The following is a 26,463-nucleotide window of genomic DNA, read 5'->3' as shown; positions in this document are numbered from 1 at the left end:
AAGTTCCCCAAATGAAAGAGCCTTTCGATGCTCACCTATTTGGTTAGGTAAGCGATTTGGTGTTTGCTGTTGGGTTTCTTTTAAAGGGAAGTTAATAGCTTCAGCTCCTTCTTAATTGAGTCTTTAAAATGAAAATGTTAAGTGGGCCATAAGTATCCCAAGAGCCACCTGAAGAGCGATCTGTGTGTTTGTTTTGCAGCATCCCCAAACCGTCCAGGCAGAAAGCATGCCAAAATGGTTTTTTTTCAGACTCAAAAGTACCCTGATGTTTTGTTTCGTGCTTTCATTTCCAGTTCTTATTTGAAAGAGACTTGCATTCTGCACTGCAAAACATTACACATCCAGAAGTGTAAGCAGTATGTGCCTCTGCTGGCATTTCAGTTCACATACAGTTTTATGTTCAGATCTCTCCATAACCTGTCAGTTGTTCTTTGTCTTTTCCACTGAAAGTTAAACTGAAAAGAAAGGCGCTCCTGAGAGAGGGGCTGCACTGGAAGAAGATCCTGCTCTTCTGTTAGTTTTCAGGGTAATTAGTAGTGATTATAACTGGTTTTTAATTTTAAATCCACTTCTTTTTGGCTGACTTATTAATCTAATAGCACGTACCTCAACATTTAAGTCCTGGGAAACTGTGAGCATTCTTAATAGAGTGAAAAACAACTGTTTGATATGTCAATCTCTGGTGTAAATATAAATCCTTCAGTCTGTGGTTGCATGACAGTTTGTCAAACGTTTTTTGTGGAAGCCTCCAAATGGTGGAAATTTGAGAAGTTGATAGTGCTAGTCCTGTTTACCCTTTATTCTTTTCTGTAGAAATAGGAGAATGTGACATAATGTTGCACAAAAAATATCAAAAAAAAACCTTCAGTCCACTGCATGAGAGATTAACTGTGATGTTAAATAAGCTGTGTTGCTTGATAGTGAGTGTACTACTCAACTACTGCAAATTCCTTGATCTCGGTCTTTGCTTTTTAGTGCTCTTTTGAATTTGAGTAAGGGAAAGATTACTTCCTCAGGTGAAGTATTTTGAGTTGTGTGTTCTTCAACATTGTTGTAATAATGCTGTGGGGTTGTTTTAGCCAAGAAAGTGAAAACTGGAATGTTTCCTAGCTGTGCATTCTTTGTAATGTCTGTCACCTGTGGTCACATACTCTTTAGATAAAAAACCCATAGAAACAGTAGGCTATTGAGGGGAAAGGGATGGGCATGGGGAGGATAAGGCCGTGCTGGATAAAGGTGACCAAGGAAGAGCACAAGACTGTTAAATAAGTGTAGCTGGAGATCTTGCAGTGGTCCATGTGTCTTCTGTATTCAGACTGACTTCTAGTTCCCATAAAAACAGTTGTGTTCTTGACCTCAGTTACTAAGGCATGCACTGATGTCCTTGTTTCTACTTTTTCTGAGGGATTACCCTGAAACAAAGGTGTTCCAGCTAAGAAGTGGTTTTGCTCCTGTTAAATTTCAAGTGTATCTGACTTGGAAGAAGATAATTGCCAAGGCAAAAGATGCTGCTATCTTAGAAACTGATATATGGCAGTCTCTGATATCAAAGGATACTGTAGGTACAGTGTCTTGTGTGAAAAGTTGTTTAGGCACTGCATTTCAGCCAGCTGAAAACAGCATTATTTTTGCTGCAGTTTTACATATGAAGAAGAAATAATTATATGAGAAAAATCTTTTAACTTTGTGATAAGATTTGGTTGCTTTGCCGTCCTAGGGAGTACTGTAGGATATAGTGGTCCTGGGAATCAGTGGCTGATAGCATGTCTTCTAGACAGGGAACTCCCCACCCCCTTGAAAGTGCTTATAGCGAGCTAGCTTCCAGTAAACTTCTAATGGCTCCAAGCTATGGAAATTACTTTGCATCTAAATTGAAATCTATTTTGTGAACAAGGTAGTTTAGTAGGCTAGTGACAGCATTCTTGTGAACGTAGTGTAGCCTGCCTGCCTCAAATGCACAATTACAGGACAACTGTGTTAAGCCTCCTTTCTACCTTAGGAAGAATTTATGTGAGGAACCAAGTAAATAGAACAGTTGGTATTGTGTATGTCCACTAAATGTTCTGCAAAATATTTTACGTTTTATAACTTGCTAAGTAGGGAGGAAATTGTTACATTTGATTATTCTGTTGCAGTACTTAAAATCAGCGCTCAGGATAGTTTTTAAAAAGTTATTTTAAGGTGTACTGTCTGCAGAATCTGAAATTGGTTATAGTCATTGTGGCTATAAATAACTTAGAATCACTTTATAGCAAATGTACCTTGCAGACCAGGGGATTATTAAATCCTGCTTTGCTACTTGTCCTGTTTTCTTAACTATTGTGAGTCAGAGTCATCACCTAAAGCCCAAGGATTTATCAGTGGTTACAGCTGCTTGTTGAATCTCTTTGGTAGTTGTGCAAACCATAACCATCAGGTGAGGCTTATCGGCTGGAGCCTTAGTAACTCTTTACAGCAGAAAAAAAAAAATCTGAAGTTTCCATAGAAAAAAACAGTATTAGATTGAAAGGTAGGAGCAAGTTGGAAAGAAATGTATGGATTAAATAATGCTACCTTAGAACGAACCAGTGAGAGAATTCATTGCCTTTGGCCAGAGGGAGGCTTAGTATTTACTAGTCATATTTTGTTTGCGATTCATTTTGTCTTCATGAAAATTCTCAGCACCTTTGGGACAATAGATTGGCAACACTGAAGTGTCCAGGCTTTGCACAGAGGGGTAATAACAGAGAAAGGTGTGTTGAGGGTGTTAGATAACATAGGCAGTTACTACAGAGAATTCAAAGCGAGCTATGCTGTAATCAGTTTGTAACGGAGAGGAGCCAAGAATGTAAAGAAGGTAGAACAAAGAGATGTAGAGTTGGTTGCATAGTAACTCTGCAATTGTTACTTTAGTGGAATTGATGCTTATTTTGTGATGTTGGCTCCTTAGTTGAAGTAATTATAATGTACATTGAATTCCTACCAGTAAAGTTCATGCATTGTGTGTATGTATAATGCATTGTATTTTTCTCTATAATAGTATGTTTACATCATTTGATGCAGGAGTGTGGAAATGTCTGGTGCAGTGTCCCACAACATTTCATTAAAAATTGGCATGTAAATATACTGTACCAGCAAACAAGTATTTCTGCAAATTATGGAAAATGCTATTTATGAAGGTGCTTTGTACCTATGCTTAGTAGGTAGGCAGCAGGGATCAGCCATGCATTCAGGCCTTGGTACCTGTTTCATTTTATGGTCTTAAATACTAATTTAATAGCCTTTTGTACTGCTGTAAGACTTGATCTTTAACTCTGATCCTTGTTTCTGAGAGTCTGAGAATGCTCTACATATAGCACCCACATACAGGCAGGCAGAAATGTTTTTGTCAACATGAAATAGATTGCAGTAAACATGGAAGTCTTGCAAAAATGAAACATGTGTGAAAAAAGTAAAAAGCCAACTATGTGTGGTACCGTCCTTATCTTTGCTAGTGTTCCCATTCAAGCCCATCAGGTCTCACGAAGGTCTGTAATTTCAAGATGTAGCAGTGTAGTCCTGTTGGTATAGCTAAGTCTCCTGAGAAGGCTTTAACACAGAAGTAGTTAATACCAGCAACACTTCGCCCTGTGGGATTTATTTCAGACCTCAAAATAGAAGAAATTATACAGGCAGGAAAACAGTGTTAACAGATGTGACAAACATCTGCAGGCATGCTATGTCAGTCACAAAACCCACACTTAATGGGTGAGGTTATGCAACGGGAGATGTTTGAGTAGATGGACCTGAAGGCCCTACTCAAACAAGGCTGGTAGCAACTCATCATTAACCATCTGTCACTGTAACCCTTGGAGATCAAAGTAAGCAAAATCAGTGAATCCAATCACTGAATGCAAGTGACTGTGGTGTGAAAGAGCTATTTGGGATGACACCTCTAAATCATAAAGTTCTTGCATCTGAATTAATTTTACCGGTGTAGTGTAACATGTACATAAGCTTCATTCCAATCCTCAGAACACTTGTATTTTAAGAAATAACACTGCACACTCGTAAGAATCGATTTTTGCAAGGTCAAAATTTATGTTGTCCAAATTATGAGTTCATTGCAATGCTTCAGTGACTGGTCCAGTAGAGAGTCGTGACTGGTAGCTCAATGCACTTCATCACAACTTTAATTCTCTGATTTTTAAGAAGTTTAGATTTTTGAAATTTTTACTGATTTGAAAATGAATGTGAAATTTATTTTACATTGATGTAGTTTACATATTGAAGTCAATGATACAGCACAGGCCTGTGAGTGTGATTTATTCAAACATCTTTCTTTACTGGTCCAGATTGCATATTTTTTGTCTGCTGCTGATTAGACCTGATGGCTTTGAGGTTTCAGGGTTCGTATTTAGTAAAAGTAAAGTATATAATAAATCAGGGAAACTTAATCTAGAAAGAAAGCTCTGGACTCCTCTATACAGTCTAGTGTTACTCACAATTTAAGGAGCAGATGCATTAGACTAAATATCAAAAACTTTCAGTTCAGCAAGTTTACCATCTAAAATGTTATTAAATGGTTAGTATTGTAAGGAAGAAAATATAGCTACAGGTAACATTCATCATTAATTCCAGGTATTCTGGAACATTTCAGGGTACCCTGTAGGAAGAGATTCACTAAGGCCTGTGTGTGTACACCCATACAACTGTCTCCCTGTGGATCACTAATTTTGACCATGTAGTTACTAGTTTACTGATGGGCTTAAGAGTTACAATTACATTTAATGATTGTATAGTGCAGCTACTCACAAAAATGCTGGAATTTCTCAGGTCTTCTTTGCCCCTGAATTCTGAAACCTTAGGTGGTCCTGATTTTTAAGAAACTTCTTCGCTGTCCTGCCTCTTTAATGTTTTTCTTTGGATCTTAATGAGAAAATTGTTGGGGTTTTTTTAGGTAACTTTATTTAATACATGTTGAACTTTAGTAGAAGAGCACCTTTTTTTAAAAGTTAAGTGAAAGTTAAGCTGTATCTGTAGTATTTGCTGTCTTGCAAAGTTTGACTTTTATAGTTCTTGCAGTCAAAGCAGATAGAGGAATGAAGTAAACTAACAAAAATATTCTCTGCAAGATGTATGAGTTAGAACTGAGACCATGTTTATAACAGGCAGAGTTTGTGATTTTCTTGAGACTGGAGTATTTTGAAGAGCATTTTAAAAGCAGTCTTAAGATCTAGTGATTTTAAGAGTAGTTTGGAAAATTTGAGGAAAAGAGCCTGTTGTTTGAGGAGTGAAGTTTTATATTGTAATCTTTCTAATAAGTTTTAATACAATTTTAGGAGAGAAGAGGTTTTTTTTACAAATACACGGGAAAAGTATGTTTCTCTGAGGGAAAACTGAAACAGAAACAATCTTGTAGCCAAGTACTAGGATTTCTTTTAAGATAGTATGAGCAATGAAATGCAGTATGATAAAATACTGAAACCTAACCCAGTCAGAACTGCATAGTTAGATGGTCAGGGGTTTGAGGGATATATTTTCAGGAACATAATTCCAGTTTTGCTACAAACTAAGACCAGTCATACTGTCCTGTATGAACAACAGGAATGGGTTTTAATAACACTAAGTTTTCCGGACTTTATGCAGGACTCTTGACTGCATGTGTATTAAGACAAAAGAAATAAACCCCTCAAGGAGAAAAGCAGTAAAATGAGCTTCTGACTCTGTGGTGCACTGATGTTAATGCAAGTACTGTCACTGAATTGAAAGCTTGCAAGTGACCAGCTGAAAAGAAAATGCTTTCAAAGTTAGAGGTAGTGAAGGTTTCTTAGGCCGGAGAAAATCATGCAACATTGAAAAGGTATTAGATCACATACTTCTCACAACAATTTAAAAGGCTGTGTGTACAGAAAGGAAAGCAGCTCACACTTGATACTGTTTAACAACGTGTTAATTATTGCAACGTGTCTATAATTAAATGTTGAAATGATACTGGATTTCACTGTAGACACACTTCTATAGTAGTTTTTCCATGGAGAGACTGGCCTTTAAAATAAACCAAGTTTGACCACTGCCGGAATGCCTTTAGCTTTTGCATTTTGTGTTAGGTCATAGGAAGAGAGACACACTTGACACCCATCTACCTTAACAGTGCCTTTTCCAAGAGCCTTTGCCTTTGGAGTGTGATTAAAACACTAATTTTTAGGTAGTTTATCAGAAGTATTTGATAGCTGCTTCCCTTGGTTCCCCAAATAGTCAGAAATGAATGTTATGCTTTGCTCCTGTGTTCTGAAATTGATCTATGATTTTAACATACATTTCTTTGTAAAGAACGTTTTTTAGATGGCCTGTTTTGTTAAAACTTGGAATTTAAACACTAATATTCATGTAAAGTCATTTAACAGTTCTGAGTTACTTTGTGCATTGTAAGAGTTGAAACAGGAGCAAAAAGCAATTTTTAAGTTTGTGAACATTCAGTTTGAAAATCCCTAATTTGGTACTGCAAAAAAAGCATGATCGGTATTTTAAGCAGGAAATTATGAAAACCACCTTGCACTGACACTTGATGTGAAAATTATTAAATTAATGTGAATATTAATAATTTCACATTAATGTAATGAACTCAATGCCCTCTGTTTCTAGCCACTGCAAATTTAATGCCCATAATATGTAAAACAGCCGTGAAAGTATGTTGTCTATGATATGATTGGCAAGTGTATATTGAACTAAAAGACAAATCATTGCCTGATTGTGTCTTTTAGGTCTACTCGATTATCTCTATCAATTTTTCAAATCATATATCAATATAAATTTTAGGACAAATTGCATCTAAAAATGGGGAGAGATCCACCTAACAGTGTTTCAGTTTTATGCATGCTGTATTACTGTGTAATATCATGTCTATAACCACTTGTGTTCTTGAATCACCTATTCAATAGGTTTTTGTGTATTTGCAAACCAGTCTCATTCAGTGAGTTGTACATATGAAATCATTTTTATCTGAATAAAACAGAAAAATTATTATTTTAGGAGGCAAAGTTGTCACTGCATAGGATCTAAGCAGGAGGCATTACCAGAACAAAATATGGCTACAAAAGTAATGCTCTTGCAATAATACTACAAAAAAACCCACTTGTGCATTTCTAATTAGGTGGTTAAACAGATGGCAAAGTCATAAAATTAATTAAGTAACTTATTTTGCCAAGTCAGGTTTCATGAAAGAAATTTGCTGCAGCTGCATGATTCCTTAGAGGAATAAAAGGAAAATTTTGAAATGCAAAATTAAACATGCTCATATTTCATTAGGTTCCATTTGGCTGGTGTATTGATGCGGTCTGCCTGTGGGGAGAGAGAATGCTTGCCTGTATTTGTGAAGAGGAAACAGAGAACCTGGTGGTACCTGCTTCTTGGTGTTTCTTGTTAATGCCCTGCATTCAGTCCTGTGTGCTTGCACCGTTTGTGCTGTGGCCTTTGGTGTAAACGTGCTTGCACCTGCTGGAGCACTAGTTTCCTGCATCCTTCATTGTTAGAAGCTGTTATATTAGCCTGAGATGTGAAAGATAATGTATTGCAGTATTCCTACTCAGCTTTTGTTGAAACTTCGTTCACCTTGGCACTGACTTGTGGAAGAAGGCAGTGCCTGCCTTGAAAATACTTTCAAATAAAGCTTAGACTTTTTCTTTGTCAAGAATTTCATAGGACGGTTACTCAAACAAGGCTTCTGTGTTCATTCTGTCTGTACTAATACTTGAAAGAATTTAAGTGTGTTCATGTGAGTTTCACCATAGTATTACTATGGCTGGCTAACAGGGAAAAGTAGTTGTTTGAGCAGAAGAAATTCCCTGAGCTATCAGCATCAGAACTTGTATTGGTGTAACAAGAGAAGCCTGCAAAACAACACTGCTACCAGAGGAAATCCTAACCTACAGAAGGGGTGCAGTGTGCATCCCTCCTATAGATTCTATAAGATTGTTGAGTGCAGCCTGCCATGAGCCTGATGACTGTTTTAGTTTGCAGACACCATTTGTTTCTAGATTTCTCTGTTACAAGTTAACTTTCCTGCCTGTAGAGCAGTGAAACTGGGTGCAGTCTTAGGTTTAGTCAATGTGGATCTTGATTCTTTCTGGCTGTAAAAATGACCACGCAAATATTTGCTGTTTCTAGAAAATGCACATCTGACATTCTGAACTTTTAAAGGAAGACTAGGGTTTTAACAGTTAAAAAGATACTTGGGTTAGAGAAAAACCTATGTTTTTTCAAGTATATATTCGGGAAGCCACCTTCAGACATTTCTCAACAATTTATTTCATCAAGCCAAGTCAACATGCTTACATTTAAATCTTCCTAAAATTTCTATAGTGTATACTGAAGTGTAAATGTACGGGGCAAAAAGGACATACTAATGTGATTGAGATTCCTTTTAAAATATGATTGACCAAAAAACCTGAAATTTTAAAACTGAATATGCTGTGGACAAGTTTTGAATGAGGTGCTCTTGAACTGCTTTTAAAAGTGCACTGCTGAAGCTCATGCTGAATAGTGCCTTCAAGGGAACTCCATTCTTGTTGCTTTCTAGAACAGCTGGAAGCAGCAGCCCTGTGCAAATGTCAGTGAAGCCTAGCTTATCATTAATCAAAAGTTAGCATCCAGATTTGTTTTCTTGTAGTTGAAACAGAGTAAAAATGGCTGTATTGTGTATATCTTAGGTGACACTAACTTAAATGTGTTCTTGAAATGTTTCACTGAGTTCTTATTAGAATAGCACTAGTTAGGAACCTTAGCTGTTTATTCTGCATTACTAAAATTCATCTTTGTAGGCTATATGTTGAGTCTTACATTTTGGGGGGGGATGGGGGTTGGGAAAAATGTCTTTGTTCTATATCAAATGCATCTCCCATGAATGTATCTTGACTTTTGATTATGGATAACAGATGTGGGAGGCTCTTCCACAGATGTCCCCCTCATCTGTTTCAGCCTTTCATTGTATAAAATCGGCAGTAGTACCTGTTTGTCTGCCTTCCCTCTGAATCCATACAAGTCTGTGGATAGCTTTGACATGCTAGTGGCATGTAATTGTTCATTATTCTGTCGTGTCTGCTGTGACTGTTAATTCTCTCCTCATGGTGTATAATCTTAATACAAAATGAATGCCTTCTGTTAATATGCTAGATTACAGATTTTCATGTTTACAAATAGAATATGAAAGAAGACATGACCCTTACACTTTGTGTTAAAGCATTTCAGCACTGTCAGCCTCAGAAAGCTAAGTGCCCTCAGTGATGAGAATAGACTGAGAGAGGGCACCAGCCGTGTACTGAACTTGTAGAAGCAGGAACAGTATTCTAAACTTTTACAAAAATGTGTATATTATCTATATTATTTCACAGGGTAACTTTAGTCTGTTGAACTATGAAAGCAAGCTTTAATCTTGTGTTAACCTTGGTGGTGTGTTTGAGTTTGCTGCTCTTCCCACTCATCTTTGGTTCAGTCCAGATATGTGGATATGATGGTCTGGTCAGAGAGAGAGAAAGCAAGATAAGCTTTCCCATTAATTGGTCTGGGAAGCTTTAGGGACCTGGAGAGAAAGAATGATGATCAAATTATAAACAATCTGCAGGTGGTGTTTTTAACAAGTTATTTTTCTCATAAAGAGGGTGTCTTCTTACTTAGCCAATCATGTGAAATCAGGTCCACCTGTAGCAGACCAGTGTATAAAAGAAGTGATCTGAATAAATGTGGGGCTTTTAGCCTCTTAGCCTCCTGATCTGAGTCTGTAGTTTTGCCTTACCTGTGCTCAGCTATGTGCTGTTCTGGGCTGTCTTTGGTGCCAGCAGACTTGTTTATGTAACGTATCTGTTCAAAAAACCAGTATAGGTTTATTCTTGTCTAGAGCAATTTCTTAAGTGCTTTGCCACCTAATAGTTGCACCAGTGCTGTTGGGAGAAAGGCTGTGGGAATATCAGACAGACTGGTGCAGGTTCAGTTTATATCAGCATTGCAGACACACACACTTGGGCTCAGGGGTTGTATGTTTTGTCAGCTGTTTATGTGGACAGTGATATAGCTGCTTTGTTTTCTTTTCAGTAACTACAGGGTTTGAAATCTTAAGACCTTCATTTTGTTCTAGGCTGTTTCTCTTGTTCAATTTGTCAGGATTTTCATGTGCTGTTGTGTGTGTGGATTTCAAGAAATTTCCTTATGGAAGTACTTCCCCAGAAGTCATCTTGCAGGAAGCCAAAGAGGCCTTTTAGTAAGAAAATGTTGAAATGATGACTTAAAGCATGTGAAATACATACCTGTTTTCAGTTCAGAAGGTGCTGTCTAGTTCGTGGTCATGCCCAGAAATTGGCACTAAGGCCTTGTGGAGCCTCTGGGAGACTGCTGGAAGTCTGTGAACTTGTCTCTCGTGTTTTAGTGACTTTTTGTTGGAGAAATTGCAATTCTTCTAATGATGTTTTAATAATATAAAGACGTGGGCATGTAGGAAGTGGTATTCTTTATAAGAATGCAATGTAACTTCTGGGATGGATGGGCCTCTGTTACTGGGTGAAGAGTTCACTGGTTGGCTTTTCCAGTTTAAGTGCCCAGGTATGGTTATGGTTTAAAGTACTTATCTCAAGGAGCTGGGAAATTTGGGCCTTTTGACTGAGGAAATTTGCTTCTGCTGAGAGATAGAACTGAAGTCAGTCTTATACCCTTTACTTTTATTAGTAGTCAGTCGCTGTAGTAAATTTGTTCTGTGGGTGTGGGAGGCATAAGCACCTTCTAAGGTGTGCCCTAGAAAGCTTTGGAAAGAAGGATTCTTACAAAACCTTGAATGTGATTTAATTGCTTGTTAAACTCGTGAGAAGCTTCGAATCCTAATTCTAGTTCAGCATGTTTGTGTCAAAGGATTCTTTTCAGGACATAGGGAAATACTTGCTGTGAAAGTTTGTAATTTGTTACGAGACTGAGTTTCAGGAGGCCTGTTTCATTATCTAATGAGATTACTCAGTACTAAGATAGGTTTGAACATTTGGATTCATTCTTCTCTTTCTCTAGTCTACTGCCTAAAATTTGTAGTGATTATTAACCATTTGAAATTCTTGTTTTACCTGAATAAAATACCGGTGTTACTTCATGCAGAGTTTGATGGATGTTGTGCATATAAACTGTAATAAAACACCAGTCAAACTCGATGACACAACAATAATGCTGATCTAACTTTTAAAACTTCCTTATTGTCTAGTTCTTAAAGCAGTTAGTATCACATCTCATCTGTGTCCTCATGTATCCTATAAATCTCTGGGTCATGGGGTGTTTCTGCTGATCTGGTTTGAATGTTGTAATTGGAACCAGATGATGGGAGGGTTAGATTCTGCTCGCCTGGGGTTACTTCCCTCCTTTTCCAAGAATGCTTTTGTTGCAGAAATATCTGAATCATTTTGTGAGGTGTCTTTCAGATATTTGGCACTTAGTATGCTAGTGCTATTTTCAAACAATGCATTCTCAAGTATACTTTTGCTCTTCAGTTTGGTAACCAAACTGAAACTATGGGACTCAATAAACAATGCAATAACTGGTTGAATTTGTGATATTTTCACAACAGATAACATTATATTGCTTCATGGTCCTTGGATGTGAAATATGTTGCCACTTATCAAAATTCTTGTTTCTGTGCTTTTTCTTAGAAAATTGAATTTGTAATTTGTAGGTCATGTGAGGCAACAGAGTTTTGATACCCTTTGGGAAATTACAAAACTTCGGAGAATTTTTTAACTCACTTCAGAAAACACTGTCAAATAATTACCATAGATTTTTCACTTCCGCGTGAAATAAGTTGTGAGTTTTGTTTCTAGAGGTGATACATACTAAGTGTAACATGCAGAGTAGTGCAGGCATTAATTTCTTCAAGTAAAAAGATTTTTGTTTAGAGCAATACGAGTTTCCACTGTTAAAGTTTCTTTAATTGTTCAGTAAGTAATTGATAATTTTTGCCTCTCTGGAAGTATTTTGGTCACAGCATATTAACTAGTTCTTAATTTTGTGCAGGCAGCTCACACACTGCAGTTGAATTATTTTTGTTCCTTCAAATGTATCAATTTCTAGCTCTGTTACGCAGAGTAAAGGCAGGTGCGATAATGTATCCTCTAGCAGTTCTAATTGATGCTTATTATATAAAGCACTCTTAAGGGAAGAAAATTACGCATTTTAAAAGTGAGTGGGTAATGAGGTTAATATGACAGACTTCCAAATCTTTATGTAATCTTCTCTGAAAGGAAATGAACTAGGATTCAGTTTTGATGTACTAGTTTTATGTAGGCTATAAAATTGACAATAAAAATTGTTTTGCAACTGATGAAAGGCACCACTATCTCTACTTATTAACTAGAACCAACTATGCTGACTGTACCAGCTATCTGTAAATACAAAGCTATGTTTAACTAGACCCCTTCAAACAAATGTCTGCAGCATATCAAAGTCCGCCTGTTAAGGACAACTGTGCATTCAGAAGGCCTGCATTCAGCTTGATGTATAGTAGTGAAGAAGATGCCAGCTGAACTTGTGCCTGTAATGATGTGACTTTGGTGTAATGCTTTTCTTTTCCTGGTCTGTCCTCATTTACCTTGCATTTACGAGACTCCGAGGAATTAAAATGGATGGAATAGTTCTTGGCTTCTTTTGGTCACCGTGTAGGAGACAATGAGACTGATCATATGTTCTGTTCTTTTTTAGTTTTTGGCCTCTTGGCCAGTTTTTGGTACATTTTGACAGAGATGTAGGTGTCTTGGATATGATTGTTTCTATTAATTTCTTCAGTATTTGGTGCTGGCTAAATAAGGGGAGTTATGTTCCCTGTGAAGGAAAGGAAGCAATCTAAATTGGGTGTCTATTGCCCTCTTTGGAGGGTACGCAGCTGTTCCGTTGGCCACTTTTTTGCTCTCCCTTAGTGTATGAACCTTGGGATTATTGCACTGGGGAGGGATGCAGGGGACAAATGGAATGGATATGTACAGAAACATGCTTTGATTGGTTTGGAGCAACTTATTCTGTAAGAAAAAGCCAACTGAGGAACAGGACATCTTAAGATGAGTCATCTCAGTTGAGATTAGTGAGGGATAAAACCCATAAGGTTTTTTTTGCCCATAAGTATATTTTTATCTCAATTTATTTGGCTGAAATAGTAAATAGGAGGACAAAATGAAGACTAATAAAGAGAGAGCAAGGATTCCTGCTTTTTTGTTTTTTCTTTCCTAACTTGTATTTGGAAAGATTTCTCCCTGAAAATATTATCCCTGGAGATCAAAACTACTTTTTTGCTGGTGCCTGATTATCTAGTTTACTCTTCTGGATCTGGAGGTAACCATTCTGTGTTTCAAGACTTTATGCAGAAGTTAACATGTCCAAGTTGTGTTACACTATCCAGCTCACTCCTCGAGTGGCTGGAGCTGCATGTTGTGTGTAAATCCATGGGGAACGAAAGGTAACATTGCATTTTTTGCGCAGAGGACCTGTGCAGGCTGTAATGTATGAAAACTTCTGAGTAGTATTGATACAGGTAGAAGCCAATCACTCAAGGCAAAGAACAGCTTTACAACTCCAGATGGAAGTTCCTTGATTATCTTAATAATGTAAAAATAAAAGTTATTTAGCTACCTACTCTTCTTTACTTTGATCAGATTTCTAGAGTGTTGGACAAGACACTGATGCTAACATGAATTATAATTCCTACCCCTCCCCTGCTGTTCTTTGTTAATGTAATTGCTTGCTAGCCTGGCTCAAAAAAAAAAAAAAAAAAAAAAAAAAAAAGATCCTAGCTCCAACTCGAAGTCTGCCATTAAATAGAACGCAGAATCGTGGGCGTGTTTATCTGCAAGCAGGCAAACACCTGTAGGAGCTTTGAGAATTGCTTACTTTGAGCAGTCAGATTAATTTGTTTGTGTCTTTATTTGCTCAAATATGTTGAAAAAGGGCAGCTTCTTAGGCCTTTATCTGCAGTGGGAGTGAGGACTGATCCACCATAGCATGGTGGTTAGATAGTGTTTTTGCCCTTCTGAATGAAAACACTGCAGTACATTGCTGAGCCAGTTGAGCTTTTGCTTCCCTTCCAATTTGTTGAACTACATAAAGAACTGGTCATGAAGAATAAAACTGTTTATTCACTGAAGAATAAACTTTTGTATATATTACCATCTGAATTGATGTGATGGGATTTCCAATGATTGTGGTAAAAAACTGACTAGTATAAATTGATAATACAGCTATTGATGACACCGTGCTTGGCTCTTTGGGAACATTGCTCTTCCGTAGGTGGTGTAGGATTTGACTGTAGGATAACCCTGTGTTTATCTTCTGACCTGCAAGTAATTTTGAACCGTGAAAATTAAAGTAATAATAAACTCCATGGTATGCTTAATAAGGAAGTATCCTTTTCTGAGCTTCATACAACAGGGTTCTTGCCATAGTCTCTGTTTTATCATAATTATAAAGTAGGACAGTTGAGTAACTAGATAGGACCCAAACTAATGCTACATATGAAAATAAGTCAAGCTACATAAATTACAGATAAAGACTGCATGAAATTTCATCTCAGGTGCTTTACTGTTAAAATTGGAATCTAGGTTCTTCTTTGTTTTTCAAAGCACACTGAAACAGGTACAATCATGCCAACAGCTTAGAACTTATCACTTTCAAGGTCTTTCTTCTCTCTAGCACAATATTTGCTCTGAACCAGTCTCTTTGGATTAAGTGTTGTCTGCACAGTATCATATTGTATTGTACTTGCATTGTTTGTAACTTATTTCTCTCTCTTTCCACATTGGCTACTACTCAGCAGATCTGAGTTTTTGCCAGCATTATATCTTTATTGGCTTGTGAAGAACTTGGGAGTAAACTGACATCCCTGAGTCACCCTCCTACTCCAGAATGTGGCATAGTGTTTATGACAAGCTTATCTTGAAGATTTGAAGTCGGTGTTAGTGTCAAGTTTCTGCTATTTTCAGTATCTTAGTGGAATGTTGTTTACTGACAGTTATTTTTCAGGATCAAGTTGGAAATGGAAATGTTTTTGGTTTTTTATAGGTCAGTTGCTGCAGAGAGTACAAAAAGTGGCAACTTGTTTGTCACACTGGAACACTACTTCTTGAATTGTAAGTTGAAGTAAAATACGAATTTTCACATTGCTCAATCTACTTGAAGACTGGAGATTGATTTACAACAAATATTACAGTGAAATATTGCTACTGTGCATTTACACTTTTTCAGACTGTAGTATTGTTAGCCCAAACTCACCTGAGTGAAGTCCTGCTGGGTTCATTTGGACTTGTTCCAGTATTGGAGTACTTACGGAAGAATAGTCTGTTTTCTTGCTCAGTAAGCTTAAAGTAGGTCAGATCCAGGTGGATATTGTAACCTAACATTTGCAAACTGAGCTGTTGTCAGTTGATAGTGGAATTCGGATGGATTTTCTTTCTTGCTTCTGACATACATACTAAGAAGTATGATTTTCAGGATGTGTTTTTCCTTTTAAGAGAAAAGTGCACAAAGACAAAACAATATAGTAGGTTGAAAGTATGCACATGGCTTTGGAACTATTTTCATGTTCTTTTCTCCCTCTTGAGTAAAAAGAAAGAAATGGTTCTTTTTAAGTCAAAACAGAAATGTTTGCTGTTTTCCATCTCCTTTTTAAAATAACTTGTAGCATGATATTAGTTGTATTTCTCTGCTATATCTCTGTACTGAGTATAGCACCTTATGCTTATTTTGCTTAGATAATCTTTCCAGGGAAAATAATTTTACTTACTTTTCAGTTGCATTTTCAGAGGTAGCTGTGCTGATGTGATCTCAAGAGTTTTTCACATAGTTTGTGGGTTTAGCTTGGTAGGCAGGTAAGTCCCACTGCTTGCTCACTCCCCCTGCCTCTGGTGGGAAAGGGGAGGGAACTGTAAGGGTAAAAGTAAGAAAATTTGTGGGTTGAGATAATGATAACCTAATAAATGTTTTTTAAAAAGGAAAACAAACCAAAGAAAAGTTATTAAAAGAAAATTAGCTCACTGCTAGCTGACCAATGCCCAGCAGTTCCTGAGCAACAGCAGTGCTGACAAACTTCAAACCTCTCTGCCAACTTTTACTGCTAGGCTATGGCATGGTAATATCCCTTTGGTCAGGTGGTTCAGCTGCTTGCTCATCCCCAGCCTGCTTGCTGGCATGGCAGTACGAGAACCTTGATGCCATGTATTTCTTTTGATTCCAGGAAGGATTGGCTTAATCTCCAATGAAGCTTTAGTCATCATGCGTTTATACTACCTGCATCACTGCTAGCAAAGCCTTAGTGCATGGCCTCAACTAGGGTTTTTGATTCAATTTTTAAGAAAGTTGTCATGCTTCACATTCTGGTTGTTTAAGCTACACAGAAGGGGAATTCATTATGGAGTAGGATGTAATTTTAGTGTGATGTTGTCGAATAATCATGATGGCTAAAGGTAACAAGGTAATCATGATAAGTTACTATGCTGTGTTAGTCTCTGGTAGTTACATAACTGGGCCATGTGAATGTGCTCCTTTTGAGCTTTTAATTTTAAAAATGAAAGTTACATTTGGTTTTAAATTGCTACCATAATTTTTTCTTGTATTTATATATGTAATGTAGATGTCACTGTCTCTTTTGGAGTTAATACCTTGTTTTGACCTGAAGTCTCTGGAGGAGAGCACATTCTGTCGCTGTACAGGGACTTCGCTGTGTTTCAAAAACTGTGCAAGCATTTACAAATACAGTTTTATTATTATTGGGATAGGTAGAGAATGAAACAAAAGTGTAGGAAAATAGAGATCCACTACAACTATAGCATCCATGCTTTTTTAAAAAGTAAATGGAATTTCTACTTTTTGTGCTTGTGCACACATACATTAAACTATGAATTAGCTGTCATAGAGCCCTTTGGTGTTGGTGAGATGCAGAGATTTGTGTTTAAAGAAGCAGTCACAGGACTGCGACAACTGTTCCAAATATACCAAATAATTACATTTGTAGGCAAGTTGAATGTTTTCACACTGTATAAACTAGATTGTTATTTTGGTTTCTGACTTACTGAAATTGGGTATTTTTAGATCTCAGGTTTGCTTGCTTTTCCTGTAAAAGTACTCTAGCTAATCCTTGCTTCTGTGTCTTAGTGTTTGCCATTTAAACTGGAAATCCCTTCAAAAGTCTGTTTCCTTCCCCTCCAGCTGTCATATCATGTTTTCTAATATGGTGTTGACTCACTGTGGCTTCCTTTTTCAATTCTTGTGTAGTAAACTATCAAGAATTCTTGACACCTACTGTGCCACTAAATGAAAATACTACATACTAAAATGCGTCTTCCAAATGGTAAAGGATTTCTTTGCTTAATTAAAAAAAAAAAAAAAAAAGAAATGAGCTCAGTATAACTTGTGGAATTGTTTCCAGTGAAAGAGCAGATAATTCCAGTTCTGCTTTAGTGAAAGCTAAGTCATCAATATTTAGGAATTTGAAAAAAAATCCATTTTATCAGTTCATGTGGGAGAAATAAAAGAAAACTAATGAAGAAATATTTTTCTTCTAGATTTTTCCGTTTGACACCTGTGAATTTTCTGGAATCCAAAGATGGCAGCAAATAAACCTAAAGGACAGAATTCACTGGCTTTACATAAAGTCATCATGGTGGGAAGTGGTGGTGTAGGAAAATCTGCTTTAACACTACAGTTTATGTATGATGAGGTAAGAGCCTGTCATAGAAATTATCTCAGGAGGTGCCTGCTACATAGTGTTGTTTAAGTTACATTTGTAGAATTATTTTCTGAAAAGGTCTAAATGTATGTGATGTGGTATGAAATTCAGCAGTTAAGTGTAACAGAAACATGTTTTGTGATTACTGATTTGCTCTCTAAAGGTACCTGTGAAGGTAAAATTTGGCCTTTTTCAGACCTCTCAGCTCTTAGATACTCTGTCATATTACTGGAATATTTTTGCATTGCTCACTAGACTTAGAACTTGGTCATTATAGCTCAAAGCTTCTTCACTTTGTTGAGTTGCATGACACCTGAAACAGCCAATTTCTTCCATGTTTTTTGTGCTGGTGTTGAGGACAGGAAAGAAAATCAGTTTCTTTTTTCCTTTTTTTCCAGTGAAAGTCATCCCTTTTATTAAAAGTCAGAAGCTAAGCATTCAGTGTACTTTAAAAGTAGACACTAAATATATCTAAAGTCAAGACTACCTGACTTCATAATGGAATGTAGACAGATGTTGTGTGTAAACCAGAAGTTTGGGTAGTGCACACACTGATGTTTTGAAATTACCTCTACACTTCCTTATAATGGCTGAGGAAAGCAAAAACCTAAAAACTGTTTGGGCTGATGAAGTGTGCTTTAACTTCGAGTTGTTTGATTACTTCACAGGGCCTAAATGCACAATGTTTAGTTATTAGTTACAATACCCATTTAATGTTTGCTATATCCTGATGTGCAAACAGAAACAATGGTCTTGTACAGGCATGATTTTATATCATGAAGGATTTTTTTTTCTAGTTTGTTGAAGACTATGAGCCCACCAAAGCAGATAGCTACAGGAAAAAGGTGGTTCTGGATGGGGAAGAAGTCCAAATTGATATATTGGATACAGCAGGGCAGGAGGACTATGCTGCAATTAGAGACAACTACTTTCGAAGTGGAGAAGGTTTTCTTTGCGTCTTCTCTATTACAGAGCTAGAATCCTTTGCAGCGACTGCAGACTTCAGGTAAGTTACAAGGCAGGATAATAATTTTAATTACATTGAGATGATTGAAAGTGATTTTTTTTTTTTGTGTGTGTGTGTTTTGTAATATTCTTTTGGTGGTCCAGACTGGATAGGCAGCTCTTACTGTTGTAGCATAGTATTTTGAATAGATGCCTAGCCAGGCCTTTGCTGTCTGTAGAACTTAGATGCCTTAGCTGCTGTGTTTCCGAATACCAGAAAGGCTATTGTCAGAGAGCAGATACACAGTGACATTCAGAAGACATCTGCCTCACCATGGTCTCAAACACAGACTGCATGATATTAGAACCCTTATGATAGTAATAGAATTTTATACAAGTTAGGAGTATATTACAGGTGTTTTCTCTCTCAACTGAAATTAAACATTTAAATAACTCATTACTGCCAGTAAACCTACTTTAGCATGGATCCCTCTCTCCAGGGGCCCACAGATCCTTGCTAGGATTATACTCCAGCATGGGTGTCCCATATGGACTGCAGAGGAATCCCAGCTCTGATGCCTGGAGCACTTCCTCCCCCTTCCTCACTGAACTTACTATCTATATAGTTGTTCCTCTCATGTATTCTCACTCATTTCTTCCCTGAGTGCAATTGTACCTGTGCAGTATTACTTTTAAATAAGTTATTACAGAGGTGTTACTACCTGCCATTGGCTTGGCCAGCAGTGGGTCTGTCCCAGAGCTGCCTGGCATTGGCTCTGCCAGTAATGGACATTGGGGAAGCTTCTGGCAGCTTCTCACAGAAGCTATGTCTACAGACCCACCAGTAACAAAACCTTGTCATGCTTACCCAGTATAGCATTGCCTGGATAACTAGTGTTGAAAGCTACTAATTTTTACCAGAAGTCTTATTTATACAGGTACTGCCATGATGCACTGAGTTTTCTTCTGACCACCTTCCTGATCCCCTGGCTATTCAAACTACTTTTCGATAGCTGCAGACTCTGTTAAAACATCTGCACTGGCATTTGTGTGGAAGATGAGAAATGTTGCTTTTTAATTATACCTCATACATAAATGTGGTGTTGCAGTCTGCCTCAAATGCACAGTTAAATAAAAAAATATGGACTATTTACAGTGTCTCAGCTCTGAGTAGGCTTCCTCCACAAGACTGCATGCTATTCAGAGCTTTTTGTAATGTGAGCATCCTGCCATATACCAAATCAAGGCCCTTTAGAATATTGATTTCTTAACTGTCTTCAGCTTCTCTCCCTTCAATTTTAAATTTGGTCTCACCTCAGCCATAAAAAGAAAGTTATTTCTCTGTGCTTTTTGTCAGTCTTTCAGGAATTGCTCCATGATAAAGGGCTACATTTCACAACTAACTTTATACTCCTTTTTTCATAGACAAAATACAGAATATTCTTCTGAGACAGCTCTTCCTGATAGTATTAATGCATTTTCAATTAGAAGAAAACTTTCAATATTTTGAAGTGTTGAAGTCTTGAGTACCAAACTATTTGTAGTATTAAGTTTTATTTATAGTTTTAAACCTTTCATCCTAGCAGTTAAAGCAGTAGAAGTGTCTGTCCTTAAAAATCTGATGCATATACAGCTTGAGTCTGTACTCAGGTGTGTATGTAAATTGAGATCTCTGGAGAAACTGAATGTAATTGACTTGATAAAGATTCCTGAAAGAAACAGATTTTCTCTAGATATGCTATGGACCATTTTATCAGCTTTAAAGTGGCACATTTTGTTAGGAAAGAAAGAGCTGTTAATCGGAAGCTTGGGTAGCTTAAAAATAACCATCAAAAACAGTAATGTAAAGACAATGTTAAATGCTCTCAGATAACACTGTTAAAGGAAATTACTTATTAATATAAATTCTCACCTAAATATAAATTTTCACCAGTCCCGTTCTATTTTTTCATTTTTTACTGACTCAACTCCTTCCTTCTTTCCTTGAGGACTAGCTGTCTGTCTTCATTTTGTATAATATCATAATGAGGTTTAAGACTTTCGTTTGTATTCTAAGAATGGTTCTCTATGGAAAGCGTAATTTTCTTTTCCTCTTTTTTTTTTTTTTTTTTTTTTTTTTCTTCTCCAGGGAGCAAATCTTAAGAGTAAAAGAAGATGAGAATGTTCCTTTTTTGCTCGTTGGTAATAAATCAGATTTGGAAGATAAAAGGCAAGTTTCTGTAGAGGAAGCAAAAAACAGAGCTGATCAGTGGAATGTTAATTATGTGGAAACTTCTGCAAAAACACGAGCTAATGTTGACAAGGTAATAACTGGCCTCTTAAACAATCTGTCCATCAGTTTTACTTTATCCCTCTTTTTCATGGGTCATATTCCTTATGTTCTTAATTTTAGCTGTTAATAATTTGGTGGCATTTTAATCAAATTCTTTTCTTCCTTAGCTTGCCAGGAGTGCATGACTAGGTGACTCCTTGTAGAACAGTGAAAATGTTAGGCGTAACATGTTTATCCCATTCTAAACGACAAGGGACCATTATTATCCAAGACATGATACAAGACCTTATAAAATTTTCTTGGGTCAGCTTTTTTGGCCTATACTTCATACAGCTTTTTCTGTAACTAGGGACAGTCTGCTTCTTAACAGTGAAGAATACTTTCTGATCCTCATTATAAAAACAAATAAGGGAGGGATTTGAGCCTTCCCTACCCTCATTTAAACATCTGCCACTTTCTATGTTGTTTTGATGAAGAATGGATGAATCCAAAAAGCTGTGAAAAGCCCAAAAGTGCCTCATGAGTTTTCAGAGATAAAACCTGGTCCAGAACCTCATAAATTAAAGAGAATATTTGTCTCCAAGAAAAAGAAATGCTGTTTAGTTGTAAGTGCTTCAGCAAGAATGTAAGGTTTTGCAATTCAGAATAACTGTCAGCCTTGTAGACTGTAAGAGTCACAGTTGTGCGGCAAAGGAAATAAATATGTTTAGTGCGATGTGCCAGCCTTTCAGAGCTGTTGACAAAATTGATCCCACATTGAATCACAGGTTTGTGTTGGAAGGAACCTTAAAGATCATCTAAAGTTCCAACTGCCCTGCCATGGGCAGGGATACCCAACCATTTGATTGGGTTGCTCAGGGCCCCATCCAACCAGGCCTTGAACACTTCCAGAGTTAGGGCATCCACGACTTCTCTGGATAACCCATTCCAGTGCCTCACTGCCTTCACAGTAAATAATTTTTTTACAATTAATCATTTAAATATCTTCCCTCTTAGAATTGTTCCTGCAAGGGTCTTAGCACAAACTGCCCACATTAAAAAAATGCTTTCTGTCCTTTTTTTTTTTTTTTTTAATACGCCTTCTTTAAGAACTGAAATGTTGCAATGAGGTCTTCCGGGAGCATTCTCTTCTTCAGTATGAACAACACCAGCTTTCTTAGCTTGTCTTCTTAGTGGAGCTACTCCAGCCCACTGAGCATCTTTGTGGTCTCCTCTGGACCCGCTCCAACAGGTCCATGTTTTTTCTTGTGCTGGGGACCCCAGACCTGGGCACAGCACTGCAGGTGGGGTCTCATGACAGCAGAGTAGAAGGGGACAATTGCCTACCTTGACCTGTTGGCTAGTCCTCTTTTCCTTTAGCCCAAGATACCACTGGCCTTCTGGTCTATGAGTTCACATTGCCAGGTCCAGCTTTTCATCCCTGAAAGCCTCCAAGTCCTTGTCTATAGGGTTGCTCTCAATAAGTTCATCTCCCAGTCTGTACTGATGTCTGGGATGATCCAGATGCTACATCTTGCATTTGCTGAAAAATTCTCTAATGTAAATCCATATATATATTAGCAGTCACTTGCAGCATGAAAGCTGTAATGCAAATTCTCTTTTGCAATAACTTAAACTCGACTGTTGTTTGTGTTCTGTCAGTTATCTTACTGAAGAAACTGATTGTTCAGTACTATAGTGATTTGCCCTACAGAGCAGCAAAAAGTTCTTAATCAAGTACAGCAGAACTCATCCTCATTGCTGAATAAAGCCCTGACTTTCTGTTGTTATAAAAACTAACACATCTTTTAGTTTTGGTATATAACTGCAGTTAACAGCCATCTATTACAGTTGTAAAAATCCAACTCTTCCTTTTGTTTAGCACCTGAGGAAAAAAGTGCATATAATATATTTTTTCAATAGCTCTTGGATCAATAGCCTTTGCACATACAATGGAGCTGATGGCATAACAGATCCAGATTAGCATGTGTTGTACAGATTTATGGTTTGACCATCAATGAGACCTTGTTGGCACAAGCGAATACTGTGTATTCTTAGTTGCTTGTAGCATATGAAGTTTTGGAGTTTGCTACACAAACTATTGTAATCTGGTCTCTCTGAATTCCAGAATAGTGCTTTTACTCACTTGAAAAAACACAGCCAGCCTCCACTCATTTTGGCAAAGGTGACCCACTAAATATTTTCTCAGAAGGTTATGTATCCCAGGCAGTTAAATACTGTTGTACGGTTATCAGTATTTAAGCAAGCTGGTACAGTTGCATTTTGCCATTAACACAAATTTAAATACAAGCAACTTAGCACACATTTAAAAATCTAAAGGCAATCTCTTTTCTTGATGGAAATGTTTAGTTCCATTGATTTTCTTTGGTTTTGATGTGATGGAGGTTGATACTTTTCCCACAGTCAGTATGAGATTAGTGTAATAAAAACCTACTGAGCTCTGTAGAGGAGCTTTTCAGCCCCTGCCAAAGTATCACAGAATATTCTGAGTTGGAAGGGACCCACAAGGATCATTGAGTCCAGCTCTTAGGTGACTGATCCATGTAGGGATCAAACCCATGACCTTGGAGTTATTAACATCATGCTCTGACCAACTGAGCTCATCTCAGGGCTGAAAAGGGAAGCCTAGAGCACCTGGTATTCCCAGGTAGTCTCCCATTCAAGTACTAACCAGGCCTGATCCTGTATAGCTTCCATGATCAGATGAGATTCGGCATTCTCAGGGTGATACGGTATCTAAAGACTGTCTCCTGGGAGAAAAGTTTTAGAATTCCTTAGCGGATTTCCTACAGTAAAATTACAAAGATTTATACATACTGTTTGCTGTAACCTTCTGTAAGTCAAGATCTGATCTTGAAATTAGTAAAGTAGCTTTAAGCAATCCAGTCATAAAGCCTTAACTGTCTGTCAGTAGGATCTCTCTTACCTAAGTCAGTGGTGCATCTCCAACTTTGTCCTAAACCATTTGATGAAAGTGAACTTCACGTGTACTTTAAGATTGTAATAGGGCAGCTGCAGCCACGATTACCTCATGTAAGAAATTGTTTATGTAGTTGTATGATTGAAGACTTTGCTTTAAAGGAGATGCTGGGTTTGGTTTTTTCCTCAAGTCACTTTATGCTTAGACCTGCAACATGGAACATACCATACAACATACCATACGTGCATTTCAGTCTATGCTACTGTTTCATTAATAAGTTTCTAAGATTGGATGTTGCACTTTTTCAACCTTTGCAGCTCATCTCATCACTTAAAATATTCGAAAGGTAAACTGATTTCCTTAAGTTTCCTCAGTAGTATGTACATACAACATCTGAAAGTCTTGGCTGGTGATGAGACCCTTCTTTCAATTCTTGTTTAAAATTGCCTGACAGGATTCATAAGCGAATGTCAGAAGACAGGGGAACATTATAGTGCCGTGAAACGAGCAGGATTGCATCATTTCAACTTGGCCTTCAAAACCAGCAACAGATTTGTTGGATTAATATTTGTTTGGCCAAACTGATTGCATGTAATTGATTCTATTTGAAATAATGGAAGTGGATGTCAGTGATAGCTTAAATTAATAACTCATGTCTGTGATTTGGTTTTGCATTTATCTTTTTATGTCTTTTTCAGGTGTTTTTTGATTTAATGAGAGAAATTAGAGCCAGAAAAATGGAAGACAGCAAAGAAAAAAATGGGAAGAAGAAAAGAAAAAGCCTAGCTAAGAGGATCAGAGAAAGATGTTGCATTTTATAATCAAAAGCTTGGATTCCTTTCCTACCCTGACCATACTAATAAAAACCATAATTTATAAGCATGCCATTGAAGGCTGAAGTGACTGAAATTACCCTAACATGTTGGAAAATGTAATGTACCACTAAAAGCATGATTTGGAGTGGCACTGAAAGTCAAATTCACTGAAAACAAATTATGTGGCTTCAGGAGAAGCAAAGTTCAGTCCATTTCATAATTGCCTACCTTCTCACATTTCTTCTGAATGTAGTCTTTCATAGGTAGTCTTTTCTTTAATAGTGAATAAGAGGGGCAAAGTCGTACTTTGTGGGTTCTTATACAGCATACTTTTTTATCACTGGTATTTGTCAATTCATCTTGTCTTTTGTTGCCTTGAAAATTACAATTGTGAACATGATACCTAACAAAGCAGTATGCAGCTGTTTTGCCATGGAGTTATGCAAATTGAAAGAGAATAATGTATATGAACAGCTATGTTGAGGAAAACTATATGTGGTTCTGCATTACCTGATTAACTTAGAAGAGCGATGTAATCTTTTACATTGAAACATTTGAATATGCCTTAATTTTAAAACCCAAACATAGCAGGTTGCTTAATCAAGGGTATGTTTTCAACTCTGTTGCATGGAGACTGTCCCTGTGCATCAGTGCAAGACTGCCCTCTGTGGAGTGCAGTTACTTGGATGATTTCACTCACTAGCTGTCTGCTAGCAGTGTCTGTTCTTTAAATGTGTGCCATACTCTGGTAATGTGAATAATACAGAGCATATTCTGTCATCTGTAACTTGGTAGACAATATGGTATCTTAAAACTAAAACGTCAGAATACACATAAGACTGAAGTCATAAGCCTATGGCACATAAAAGCCTGGAATAGTTGTTTAAAATTTAACTGGCTGGTACCTTGAAACTTCCCTTTTGCACATAGATTTTTGTCTAGATGTTCCTTGGGTTTTAACTCCCTGGAATTGGGTGAAGCGGGGCTGATCTAGTAGCGCTTATGTGTTTTGAGTTAAGATGTTGTCTGGGAAAGTCTGGTTAATTTCTTTTGTTCCTAATACTTACCTATTGGAACATGGTGTGTTATGCTGAAGCTCTTTGCAGGTTTTGTACTGTTTAGTCTATGTTAATTTTCAAATGGGGAACAGTGTAGCTACTTTTTCTAGTTAATGTTGATATCAAACAATCAAATGTGCTTTGCAATACAGAAACCTTTAAAACATGCACATCCAAAATCCCCAAACGAAACATACTGCCTCAGTTGCTTCAGAACAAGAATAATACTAGCACATGTTTAGTGTGCTGCATCTTAACTAAAAACATACCAGAATGTTTGAGGATTTTGGACTCCTCTGGGGTGAGACAGGCTAGATCAATTCCACAAACTGTTATACTTTTTATACATGTATAAGCCTATAACTGACAGTTTAAAATGTGCTCAAGAAAACTAGGTAACAAATATTTAACTCTAATGGTAACAGATGTTTTAGGGACTCAAGTCTTAGGAGTTACGTTTGTCATGTTCAGTATTTATCAGTAGGAATTTGTATGTACATTTAGTAGACTGCCAAGTGCAGAATAAAAGTTACTCATGTAACTGGCAAATATAAGCCAGTCTTCATCTTACTGTATACTCATGTGGGTCTATGTAAGCCAGGGAGTCTAACCACTAACATTGTGACTTTGCTTTGGAACCTGTATACTGGGAACTGAGGTGTTATGAAGCCACTGGACACACAAAACTTGTCTTGGCTGATGCCTTATCCTGTCCTTTTATGTGCTATTTGAGCCATTGAAAGATGAATAAACTTCCATTTTTTAAAATA

General features: G+C 37.2%; 2 protein-coding genes across 7 annotated transcripts in view; one reads left to right on the top strand and one right to left on the bottom strand.

Moving 5' to 3' along the window:
* Positions 1–614, bottom strand: part of LOC105758977 (mediator of RNA polymerase II transcription subunit 1) — a 27,282-nt gene extending 26,668 nt beyond the window's left edge. The window contains exon 1 of the mRNA XM_072924255.1: positions 607–614. Coding sequence (XP_072780356.1) covers positions 607–614 — 8 coding nt within the window. The remainder of the gene's footprint in view (positions 1–606) is intronic.
* RALA (RAS like proto-oncogene A) overlaps positions 1–26,463 on the top strand; it is a 27,436-nt gene extending 973 nt beyond the window's left edge. For 2 of the 6 annotated variants that reach the window (XM_030263966.4, XM_072924001.1), the window contains exons 2-6: positions 15,022–15,089; positions 17,520–17,674; positions 18,481–18,689; positions 20,757–20,931; positions 24,519–26,463. In XM_030263966.4, coding sequence (XP_030119826.1) covers positions 17,561–17,674; positions 18,481–18,689; positions 20,757–20,931; positions 24,519–24,641 — 621 coding nt within the window. In that variant the 5' untranslated portion in view covers positions 15,022–15,089; positions 17,520–17,560 and the 3' untranslated portion in view covers positions 24,642–26,463. 6 annotated transcript variants of the gene reach the window in all.

This window comes from Taeniopygia guttata, chromosome 2, assembly GCF_048771995.1.
Source record: "Taeniopygia guttata chromosome 2, bTaeGut7.mat, whole genome shotgun sequence".
Taxonomy (NCBI): domain Eukaryota; kingdom Metazoa; phylum Chordata; class Aves; order Passeriformes; family Estrildidae; genus Taeniopygia; species Taeniopygia guttata.
The sequence above is the reverse complement of the archived record's forward strand: the minus strand, read 5'-3'. Positions and strand labels throughout refer to the sequence as shown.